Consider the following 12,303-nt stretch of genomic DNA (forward strand, 5'->3'; position numbering starts at 1 on the left):
TATATGCTTTTGGCTTTTGAAATTTGAAGGAGTTCCTTGGGTCGTGCTGTACAATGTTTGTTTTCTTCTCATTACAAGATGCCGTGCAACAGCTCGGCAGGTCAGACATGTGTGCGAAGTATTCTCGTTATGAGAGACCGATGAAATTCATAGGAAACTTTGCCAAAATTTGGCAAATTCATATATCTTGGCTCATCTTTTGTGCATTAAAGTGCTAGAGTCTTGGAAGCAAAAAAAGCCGTTATTACTGCTTCTATGGCCACGTTGTTTGGCCAAGAAACTTGGCCCGGCAAAAATTGACCATGTGAAATCTGCCTGCTGCCGGCTAGTGACCGAAACAACTGCTCTACATAGTAAATTTGAGCAGCTAAAATTTATACATTCCCTGTAGATACAATTGCAAAAACCTTGGCCCAAGTTTACTGCATATACATAGTTGAGGTTGAACTCATTTTGTTTCCAAAAGTTAACATAGCATTTCATATTCATAGTCATATATTTTTTAACATCATCATGTATTGATATTTATAGTCATTTCAAGGAAGGACCAATTCAACGACTCAGAAAAAGCTTATGAAGTCACAAAGAAATGTTACCTCTAGGCGTCAATCCTGTATATATCATCAAAGCACAAGCAAAGATGAAGAGTACAGTTGGATGTTAAACGAGGGATGCCGCATCCTCGACAACTTCAAACTTGTGAGCTATCTGCCAAGCTTCTCCAGAGCACTAAGTTGCCATGACTCCTTAAAATTGACATCACTAAAGCTTCCTACATTAATCACACCATAATTCCTGAATCTGACACCGTCGTTTTCACCTAAACTAAATCCCTGGAATATGGAATTTTTGTCTGTTTTTAGGGCAATGGAAATTATATTTTAGACAGTTGCTCAAGTATCTGTTAGGAGCAAAGAACACTAGCGTGGCCGCTTGAAAATCTCTACTACTAAAAAGATTAATTGGGGATAATTTTTTGGTACGACTGGAGGGGTGAGGCTATATGTCACCCGGAGCCGACAATTGCACAAACCATCACTTGAAGATGATAAATTAGCTTAATGTTAGATGGCCTGTCAGCCCAACAATGTAGTGCGGATAGACTGTTTGTATGTGCATGCATGGTGCCACCTAAAGAGAAGAGAGATTCTGTGCATGCATTCGAAAGAAGACAGAAATGGTGATGTCACCCACGTGCATGTAAATTCAAAACTAAAAAATTATAAATAATAAATCAAGCATCCAAATTAAATCTGGATTGCACCATTAGCTTTTCTAAGACAAGACCTTAGAAACAAGATCAAACTTGCTTATGTTTGCACGCTATTTTTTTAATAGCATATTTTTATACTAAATAATTAATTTCAGCTATAGAGAATAAATATATATTTTAGCAACACAAATAAATAATTATTGATGAAAAAAATTAAACATGAAATATAAATAATAATATCCTATGAACAAAATAGTAAATATTGCAAATATTTGATTGTATAGGATAAAGACTGAAAAAAGAATATTCTGAACAATGAGTCAACATCACCGAATAATTTAGTCTACAACACGAATAAATAATTTGGCATTACGAACAAATTAGTTACAGATAAATAATTTTATATAAAGAACAATTGCATCTACATCGAAAAAATTATTCTTATAAGCATATATATGTGCTAAACAAGTTAGTATATAAAGTAAATAAATCATTTTACACACCAACTAATGAGTCCATGATAAAAAAATTAATATACATTGAGCATGACTCGATGCTAAATATGAACAAATAGTTTTATACTATAGTAACATATAAGTATAGACCAGTTAATATTCAATTATATAAGAAACAAACATGGTCGATATGAATCATGTAAAGGATAAATGACAAATTTAAATAAAAATTATGTACATGAGATTCATAATCAGAAAAGAAAAGAAAGTGAATAAATAAATAAATAGATACAAAGGTTGCAAATAAATGCACACATCCTATCTTGGTACCAAATATTCCTTTCATGACAAATAAGTTGTAGCATAGGCTGCAAAATAAGCTCAATATAGCCTATTATTAGATGCTTGCTATTAGACATTCACTTTGTTCGTGAGAAGGTGGTTTTGGGTTAGGTTCGCATTCTTCATGTTTCTTCATCACACTAGTTTGCGGGCATCATGACCAAAGGCTTGCCTGTATAGTTGTTTACTGACTTTAGATCCGGTCTTTGCGTTCAAGACTCTGTCGCTACGACCGCGGGCAGGTATTAGAGATATGTATAGAATTATATTTGTATTCTTGTACAACAAATTATACATAACTATATATATGAAAGTCACCCCCGTATTGGGTGTGCGGTGTTCCTCCATCTCTCTACACTTGCAGGTTGTTGTGGATAAACTATCATGCTCTCCCAATATAGGATATACATATTCAAAATCATTCACAATTCTTGACATTTATTGAGTTTTCCGGTCTCGAATTCAGGGGCCTCAAATTCGCAACAAACAAAGGCTGAAAACATGCAGAACGCTCACGGGATTGGAGAATAAAATGTGAACAAATGCGTGGGGGCATGAACTCACCTATCTGAATCTGCGTTTCCAGTCCCTCCGACCACCGCGGATGCATCGCCTGATTCCAGATGCGCTCCTCGATCACCATCCAGCAAAAATGAAAACCGTAGGGAATGACTCTACAATGATCGAGTAAAAATCTGTAATGGCATCGGTCGATTTTCAGACCAATAAGGCAAAACCACGTAGCATTGCTAGTTAACAAATATTGAGTGATAAAAAGCCAAAAATCAATCGGCTGAAAACGTGAAACTGGATCAACCGAATAACGGTAACGCTCACCTCATGGGCTATGGCCCAGTAGACGGCACGATATCTCTCTGATTGGGTTCAGTGCCTCGGTCCAGACATCATATGTGCAGATCGGTCGGCCTGCCCACGCACGCTAATCGGTCCAGACGTCACAGGAGCTATTCAGTCCAGTGGGGAAAATAATTAATAATTTCCTTGGTTACTCTCTTACAGCATTGCTTTGATTTTTGATCCTTCATTGATTGTTGATTGCCTTTTTTTTTTACTCTTTGCAGCCAAAGTCAAGAATATTATTTGTAGCTCCTGCACAAATCTTTAGCTTAGCTAACTTAAACACTTCATAAGTTTGGACTCGGTATTGTATAGGACACTAGCCCGCTACCTGGAGCACCTTTCTAAAACTCTAGCGAAAAAGAAACAAACATTTTGCTACTACAAAAAAGTGACTTGAGGAAAACGATTAACAATGCAAATATAAAAGGAGAGTAAGATCTTGCCGCTGCATTTCAGCTCACACATATTTTGTCTTACAAAACAATACAAATTCTTCCACTAGTTTCATCAGAGTAAAAAAGAATTACACCCTGCATAAAAAATACAACAAATAAACATAACCAAAATAAATTAAAGGTACCTTAGACTTAGTCCAAAATATACGAATTAAAAAAACAATCTGAATTTTTGGATCCTACAAAGAAAAATATAAATGGATTTGAATAACCACCCACAGATCTACGAAAAATACAAAACAATCTAACTTTTTTCAAATCCAACTAAAAAGAATAAAAATAAACCTCATCCCCACGAAAGTGTGTAGCTAGCTTTAATAAGTTCAGTAAATAAACACAGCCACATCCACCTGCCACAGTTGTGGGCCAACCTGTGTTGACCGGCTGAGGAATGTTGTTGCCGCAAGGCTGCACGGCCAGGTCGACAGCTGCTGGCAAAAAGCTAGTAGTGGCTGTGGCTATCACCCGCATGCACGCATTCTCGCTATGCGTCAAGTCACCAATGTTATCCTAAATAGTCAGTCATCATTTATTTAGCGTTTAAACAGAGTTAAAGGGGATGAATGATTTTGTATTATATCATCAAAATATGCATGTTCGTAGCTTCAAAAATAAGTATTCTAACAAATATATATATTTATGCATGTAAAAGATCAAGTACAAATATTTTTATGCATGTAACAAATAAAGTATACATATTTATTTATGTAAAAGATTATGTATAAGTATGTATACATATGCGTGTAAGAATGCAAGTCGATTTGCCTTTATTTGCCTAAATAGTGTGTTAAACGGCCGTTTAGCCCGTTTAATAATGTTTAGTTCCATTCCGTTTATCCCGGTTAGACAGTTTAGTTCCAATTTTTTACCATTTAAATGGTGAACCTTTATTCACTGCTTATAGTCTAAACAATATAGTTTACCTCTATTTACCGTTTAAACGGTCGTCTAGGCAAACACTGAAGCCACGCAGTGGGCTGCACTGATCTCTACGTTTGTCTCATGGGCCGGATTGGAAAAGACATTCATTTGATAAAATTCGACTGATGAGAAGAAATAGATTTTACTCTAGAGATGTTTATGAATTCAGGTAAAAAAATTGATGGCGAAATATGGTTTTGTTTGGACGGGCACACGAAGAAAATCTCTCACCCGAGTCTAATTTGCGCTTCCCATCCCCACAACATCGTGTGGATGCACGCAGGGTCCAGAAATGTGCGCCGATGGTGGGGAGATGCGACATGCGAACGTCGCCGCTGGATGCGAGAGGAGAGACACAAACGAATGAAATGAATAGACGTGAGAACCGCTGCTGCCGCCCACGCTCTGCGCCTCGCCGCCTCCCCGGGGCCATGCTGCCGCCGAGCGTCGGGGCCGTGTCGCGCCGCGTACCAAGCCCGAGCGCGCCGCGCGGCTGCCGGTCCGACGGGGCCGCAAGCCCGGCTGCCGCGCCGCAGGGGTTCGGCGCCGCTATGTGCCCGCCCGACGGTGCTACGAGTGTGGCTACCGCCCCGCCCCACCGACAGACCGTGAGCTCGCGCCGGCTGCCGCGCCACTGGGCCAACATGGACCGTAGCACGGCGGCAGCGGAGGTGGAAGGTGGCCGGTGAAGCATGCAGGCGGTGGCGGGCATGACGAGGGTGTGCTGGCGGGGATGGCAATGGCGGCATGCTTGGGCATGGGAGAGTCGGAGGAGAGGGAGAGAGAGAGGGGAAAGAGAAAGGAAGAAGCGGTGGGATCAACGTCTTGGAAGGGTAAAACTGTCTTTTCACGAGGCGTTTAATGGTTTTTAGATGGAAAATTTAACAGAATGTCAAATAGAGAATGAAAGTTGAAAGTTGAGCTCGGTATCAAACAGAGAATGAAAATTTTTCAGAGCAAAAAAGAAACAAAGAAACGGCTCATTTTCTCAGTGTCAAATAGAAAATTTTCTCTCTTTTTTTCCTCAGTGGCATCTATCGTATGAATCTGAAGAAACCCCCTAGAGCAAGAAAGAGACATGCTACTACTACGCAGGAGCAGGATACATGCTTTGGGCAGAGGCTCAAGCTAAGCCTGGAATAATCGAATCGCTTGCGCTCAGGTTTCAAGTTTCCCCTTGACGCACGCCACCGCGCATCTCCATCTCCACCGTCAATGCTTGGTTGTGCTGCCCTATATATTCGTGCATCCGGATCAAAGCTAGCTTCATCGATCCATCACTACCACTGCACACACTAGCTGCCTGCAGCATTGCATTGATCGAATTACCGGCCATCGATTTCCGCTACCACCACACGGTACCAGTACCAACAATGGCTTCCAACAACGCCGTCGCTGCCGAGGTGAGCACCGCCGTCACCAAGCTCAACGAGCACCTCGCCACGGTGCTCCACGGCGCCGACGCCACCACCGGGGCCGCCAACAACACCGTCATCACGCTGGCGGGGGAGAACAGCGGCGCCACCATGGAGGCTGCGGCGGGCGACGTGGAGGACCTCGTCGTCGTCGGCAACGCGGACGCGGAGGAGAACGACGACGGCGACAACCAGGAGGAGGAGGACGACGTGGTGATCAGCGCCTACACGAACAGCAACTACCAGGCCGTTAACAACTCCGTGCTCGTCTCCGGCAGCTGCGCCGTCAACGACCCCGGCGTCCACGTCGTCGTCGTCGAGCACGTCGACGAGATACGCGACTACGACGACGACCTCGACGCCCAAGAGTTCTAAGCAAGCAGCAGACCTTATTATTGCCAATGGTTTCAGCAAACGATGATTGCCTCATATCACAGTACGTAATGTTCTACAAAATTGATGAGATGATCCATGGGTTAATGAAGAAGATACACATATATATCGTATCCCGGCTTCGTTTATTTGCAAGTCTTTGGATTAATTGCTTGCTCTGGTTCATGTATTAGTATACTAGTATGTATTATGTTTGCTTCAGACGACTTTATTTGTACTGCTGCTACTACTGTAAGGTGCTTGATGCACACTCTGAATAAAATTCTGGCTTAACTGCACAAAAGATTGGACTGCTATAATCACCCACTCGAGCAAAAGCAAATTAATCCGGCTGTATCAGAACTGTTTCTTTCTTTTTTTTTTTTTGAAAAACTCTCAGAACTGTTTCTTTCAGAAAAAGAAACCGATACCGGTTTAGGGATCATCGCCGTACCATTGTTAGTTGATCCGTTCATCATCTGGATCCTCAACAAATCATGCACAGCTAATAATTATTTGTGGAGAAAAAGATAGAGAATCTTAGAGACAGTAATGATGCAATTATGCATGATGAAGCAATTCGGCTACTGGGATCCCACCGGACGGCGCCGTCAAGGGCAATCATCGATTAGTAGTCCCCTTACTGGGACCTGTGTCCTTGGTCACTCCTGCATAGTCCTGTCTCCAGGATCAGTTTTATGTGCGTGTAGCTATAGCATCAGCTTTTATAATACCTAACAAAGAATTTCTCTTTCTCGTCTAGTTTTATCACCCGTTAAACTTCTCTAACTTTGATCAATTTTATTAAAAATATATTTCAAATCTGCAGTACCAAATAAATACACTAACAAAACATAATCTATGGTGAATTTCATGAAACTGATTTGATGTTATAGATGTTGGTGTATTTTTTCTATAAAGTTGGAAAAAAATCAAATAATTTTGACTTAAGATAAAACTAAAATTACTTACATTTTGAAATGGACACAGTAGATTAGTCTGACTGAATAATATTAGAATTTACCAAAAACGGCAGCGGAGATGCTTAATAATCAGTCGATGAAGGAATTTCTTGCTGGCATTTGTATATTTTTTGCATCTATATAAGTTGTATATCTTCATTTGGAAAGGCCAGACATTGTAAGTTTTGCCAATAATTAATCAAATACTCAAATGATTTTGTAAGTATAGCTTATTAAAATGTGCTGTATCAGAACACATGTATTTCAAAGTCCTTTCATGATGTAAATTTAGCAACTGAAATATATATTGTAAGAGAAACTGAATATCAAATCATATCGTAAGAGAAAATGAATATATAGTTTGGACAGCAACAAATGATATTGCACACACAAACACAAGCCACGCGGGAAATGGTCCCGGTGAGGAAACAGGACCTGCAGCTAGAAGATTTCCATGCAGCTCACCTTTGGCCACACCACCACGCCTGCGCGGTGCCAATCTTATTTTTTTTTCCACATGGCCACACGGCACTGCGACGCATTTCTAGCTGGCTGGTTTTGTTTGTTTAAGAAAAAGTGTCTGACCGATCATCTGGAGGATTAAGATGAACAAAGTTACAGTCTGAAATAACACGCATAGGGACCGCATCAGCATGGGGGCGAGGACTGTCAAGCTTAGTGTCGAATTAGCTAGGACTGGCATGGCATGCTTGTAAAAGTAGCCAGGTGTATGCATGGCATGCTTGTAAAAGTACATATATATCAAGCTGATCAACCTGAAGATCACACACCACATCAGTGATCTATCTTTCTGTCCATCAGTCGGTGTGGTCCTGAATTAGCTAGGACTGCGCTAAACCCCATCATTAGACCCACATTAGCTGCCTTAATCATCTGTCCCATCACTACCGGACTCTTTTGTGTTCAACAGTTTAAGTCGCACTGCTGGTTTGTACTTCACTACTGCAAAAAAGCTAAGAAATTTCTGACGGACTGATATGCAAATCTGAAATAATTTGGAACTCACAACTTTATACTAAGAAAATTCGCACAGTTCATATCCAAATTTGGAAATGATAATAAAAATAAAGAAAGAATTATGTTGGAACTCACAATTTTATACTAAGAAAATTCAGATTATTGTCGAATTTCAAATGTGAATTCAGTGATCTTTCAAGGTTGAGGACGAGGATTTTGTACTTCCCTACCATGAAAAAGCTAACTCATACTACAAGTACACCAAGGAACCTTGAGTTCAACAAAGCAATATTCTACTACACACGACGGAAACAAGATAGATGCCAGTTGCCACACCCTGCACACACCTATGACCAAATCAGTTCAAGGAAGGTCCCTGATGGAGACAATGACTTGTTGCCTAGAGAGTAAGAGGGTGTTTGTATCTGGTGATTTATTTTTAGTCTGTGTCATAATGGATGTTTGGATGCTAATTAGAAGGATTAAATATAACCTAAACTAATTATATAAATGGAGACTAATTCATGAGACGAATCTATTAAGCCTAATTAATCCATCATTAGCACATGTTTACTTTTGCACAACTTTATCAAATCATGGACTAATCAGGTTTAATAGATTCGTCTCGCGAATTAGTATCCATTTATACAACAAGTTTTGTAATTAGACTATATTTAATACTCCTAATTGGCATCCAAACATCCGATGTGATTGGGACCTATTTTGAGTCCACGGAACCAAACAGGCCTAAACACACGGAGGAAGAGGTGGAACCATGGTATATGGACGAAAAAATGTGTGGCCTCATTGTTATCAGCTCTGTTGAAAATAGAAGCTGCATCTAACTTTGGGCAAGTCAAACTTTATATACTCTAACCAACATTTAGTTAAATACTTAAATTACAGCTATACAGCTATATTTAGTACAAAAAATTTATACCATTACATTAACAATTTTTTTGTGATAACATTAATTACATTTGTAATTCAAAATACTTTTCACAGTATATTAATCTTTTAAGCTGTAAATAATACAGTACATATTGTGAGGAAACAATGACCTAATTCTAATTTTTAAACGAAGAGAGTGACTAGATATCAAGCAATATTCCGGTACTAACATGATTAAACACAATATGCATGCGCACAGTTTTTTTTAAAAAATATCAACACCGAGAAATATTGAATTATCTAAACAACATGTTCCCATCAAATAATTGGTTCTAGATATTTGGATATAGGGTGTAGGATCATAACTCAAAGCAATACTAGTAGTAAGTTACAAGACAGATGAGGTAGGTGGCAAGATACTATCAAGCATATCTCCAATCATTAACTTGACAACAGGGAGCTTCTACAATGTTGATTGGCAGCTCTGCTATAAAATCCATCGCACCGGAAACTCCCTCGTCGCACCACTCCACTCCAAAGGCAGAGGCAGAGCAGCTCCATTGCCGCTCACCACGCACGAGTACCGGTCGCCATGGCCGGCGGTAACCTCAAGAACTTGGTCGTCGCCCTCCTCGTCCCGCTCCCGTCCATCTTCTTCTACCTCTCCTTCGTCCGCCCCGGGGGCGATGCCGATGCCGGCCCGCTCACCTCGTGGTGCGCTGAGCACCCGCTCCTCCTGGCCAACATCCTCTTCTTCTTCAACGTCAACGTCCTCTTCTGGCTCGTCGGACTCCTACTCTCTAACCACTGGGTAATACCTATTCATTCCCTCCAGCCCGGCCGCTTTCTTGACTTAATGCCCCCTCTGCGTTTCGTTTCCCTGCAAAACAGTTCTGCCTGCAATATGTTCGACGAAATGCCCACTCAGCTCTTGTTGTGTGTCCACTCCATTTGCATTGCAGCTCATCGACCTGTACTGGACCGTCATCCCGGTGATGCTGCTGCACTATTACCGGGGCCACCCGGCGTCCGTGGCGGACGCCGCGAGGTCCACGGTGGCTGTTGCGCTCACCTGGGTGTGGAGCGCCAGGCTCACGCACAACTACCTGCGCCGCGAGGGCTGGGAGTTTGGCAAGAGGGAGGACTGGAGGTTCAACGAGATGCGGGGGCAGTACGGCAAGACCTGGTGGTGGATGTCATTCTTCGCCGTCTACCTCTCCCAGCAGGTAGTGGTTCCATTTCACACCATTGCTCAATGTAGAAATGACAACCTGGTTATGAATATTCAAGGTGGACTGTATGTATCTTACTCTGAATTCACACGCTTGTTTGCTGGCAGGTGTTCCTGATCGGCATCTGCCTGCCGATGTATGCCATCTACTCAAGCAACCAGGCATGGGGCATCTGGGATGTCATGGCAACAGCCACCTGCATTGCAGGAATCGTCATCGCTCACTTCGCTGACACCCAGCTGCACAAGTTCGTGACCATGAACGACAAACTGAAGCAGCTGGGCGAGCCAACTGTACCAACCCTTGAGGACGGCCTGTGGCGGTACTCACGCCACCCTAACTACTTTGGTGAGCAGCTCTGGTGGTGGGGGCTGTACCTCTTCTCCTGGAACCTGGGCCAGCAATGGATGTTCTTGGGGCCCCTCATCAATAGCATGTGCCTTGGCTACGTTACGGTGCTTGTGGAGCGGCGCATGCTGAAGCAGGAGCACCGAGCTGAGGCCTACAAGCTGTACCAGAGGAGGACCTCTGTGTGGATCCCCTGGTTCAGGAAGTCTTTACCAGAACTGAAGCAGAAGGAGACCTAATCTCATGGTGTAGTTTACTATTTGGGCCTTGCCCCTTTGTCCAGGTTGTTCACCATGTTGTTGTTGTTGTTGTTCCATCCTGTCATGTCGAGAACTTGTCATTTCATCCACTCTGTACAATTAACTGTCCATGAATTGTACTAGCTTGTATCATGATCACCTGTTTAAGGTGTAAATTAATAATAATGTATCTAAATTGATCTGCTCAAGCTTGCTTGCTGTTCATCTCATCCATCAGAAGCAACAGATATGATTCAAACTGAGACCAGACTATGCTTGCTGTTCATGTTATCCATCAGAAGGAACAGATATGATGATTCAAACTGCTATCAGACTATTCATGGCAACTGAATTTTTTTGTAGATCATGCATACTAGTTGGCGCTGCAATTTGGATTATGAAATGAGGTTAGTTGTTACATTCTGGTTACGTCCTCCATTTTTCCCGGTACTGACAGGATGACAAATGCACACATCAAAGATAGCTAAATATGTAGTCAATTCTGTTTCTCTGCTGCAATAGGTGGAGATCTTGGTTGGTTCTATTTTGAAGTCTCTTGGTCCTGGACAGTCAGAATGCTGCAGCTCACTAATACCATGATCAAGCTCTTCCACCACCTTCTAAATGCCAGTGCCTAGTGTGTCTTCCCGGGCTTTCTGGACATTTGAAATGCAGTTATTGACCTACCGGCTGTTACTTGCCGCCATCTGCTCCGATTCTGGCCTTGCATTACAATTGAGGCAACGGCAGTAATGGAGGCATGAAGGATATGCTGCAATTTCTCGGCGCAACTAATTTGCTAAAAATGGAATCACGGTTTTCAGTATCTAAAAGAAGGGTTATGTTCTTTTTATCAGGATAACAAAGCGAAATTTTAGTTCAAATATTTCACTATACTACCCCTCTCTAGACAGAGCATTAAATGAGTACTCTCACTTCATAGTATATTTATTGAGCTGATGGGTACTAATACAAGAAGTTGGCAGATGAATATGATGATGATACCCACCCATAAAAAGTTAGGAACATTCGATTCCCCTCCGATGAACACTCAACTTTTGAAGACTACAATAAAGAAAGATTCACTTTTGCAGTTACTTTCAAGCAGGAGTGGCGCCTTTGAACTTGTGTTATAGTAGAATGATTACACTGTTGCTGCATATTCTAGCTTGGCCCAAAAGAAGAGCGGCGTGCAGCGCAGCGCAGCGCGGTCTGAATATACAAGTTGGTGAAAGAGGCCGGCCGCATGAGGCACTTTTAGTTGGGTTCATGATCTCTGCATCATCATCCGAGCTGTTTCTTCATCCATGGGCCCCCAGCTCTCACCAAGCTATTACATCTAACCTCTCCCGTTATCTATGCAACACACAGTTGCTAAACAGCTGAGCTCAATCCAACTTGATCTGCTTTTGGCACGCAATGATGTTTTAGCGACTTTTGGCCAAAGAGAAAGCGACCCCCGTTCGGCATTCTGAAACTCTGGTCGATGCTTCTGTTCCTGGTCCGGTAATAGACTGATGATTCTAACCATGAAGAGTTTCCTTTTGTTCTTGGGTACCAACTTAATTGTTTTCACCTCTGAGCTATCCTATATGAAAACTACTGTATACACTGATGCA

The 12,303-nt window shown here is 41.9% G+C and overlaps 2 protein-coding genes across 2 annotated transcripts; both read left to right on the plus strand.

Moving 5' to 3' along the window:
- The first annotated feature begins 5,517 nt into the window (after nt 1–5,517).
- LOC112900929 lies at nt 5,518–6,338 on the plus strand. Its single transcript, XM_025969698.1, has one exon. The coding sequence runs from the start codon at nt 5,621–5,623 to the stop codon at nt 6,035–6,037; it is 417 nt and encodes a 138-aa protein (XP_025825483.1). The 5' UTR covers nt 5,518–5,620; the 3' UTR covers nt 6,038–6,338.
- A 3,014-nt stretch (nt 6,339–9,352) lies between these two features.
- Nucleotides 9,353–10,893, plus strand: LOC112899953 (uncharacterized protein C594.04c). The gene is made up of 3 exons (XM_025968623.1): nt 9,353–9,676; nt 9,828–10,091; nt 10,205–10,893. The coding sequence occupies exons 1-3, from the start codon at nt 9,458–9,460 to the stop codon at nt 10,682–10,684; spliced, it is 963 nt and encodes a 320-aa protein (XP_025824408.1). The 5' UTR covers nt 9,353–9,457; the 3' UTR covers nt 10,685–10,893.
- Nucleotides 10,894–12,303: the final 1,410 nt, after the last annotated feature.

Source organism: Panicum hallii, chromosome 7 (genome assembly GCF_002211085.1).
Source record: "Panicum hallii strain FIL2 chromosome 7, PHallii_v3.1, whole genome shotgun sequence".
Lineage (NCBI taxonomy): Eukaryota > Viridiplantae > Streptophyta > Magnoliopsida > Poales > Poaceae > Panicum > Panicum hallii.

Coding starts and splice junctions, on each gene's coding strand:
- LOC112900929 (XM_025969698.1), top strand. CDS start 5,621: ATGGCTTCCAACAACGCCGTCGCTGCCGAGGTGAGCACCGCCGTCACC.
- LOC112899953 (XM_025968623.1), top strand. CDS start 9,458: ATGGCCGGCGGTAACCTCAAGAACTTGGTCGTCGCCCTCCTCGTCCCG. Junction 9,677..9,827: donor TCCTACTCTCTAACCACTGG/GTAATACCTATT, acceptor TTTGCATTGCAG/CTCATCGACCTGTACTGGAC. Junction 10,092..10,204: donor CCGTCTACCTCTCCCAGCAG/GTAGTGGTTCCA, acceptor GTTTGCTGGCAG/GTGTTCCTGATCGGCATCTG.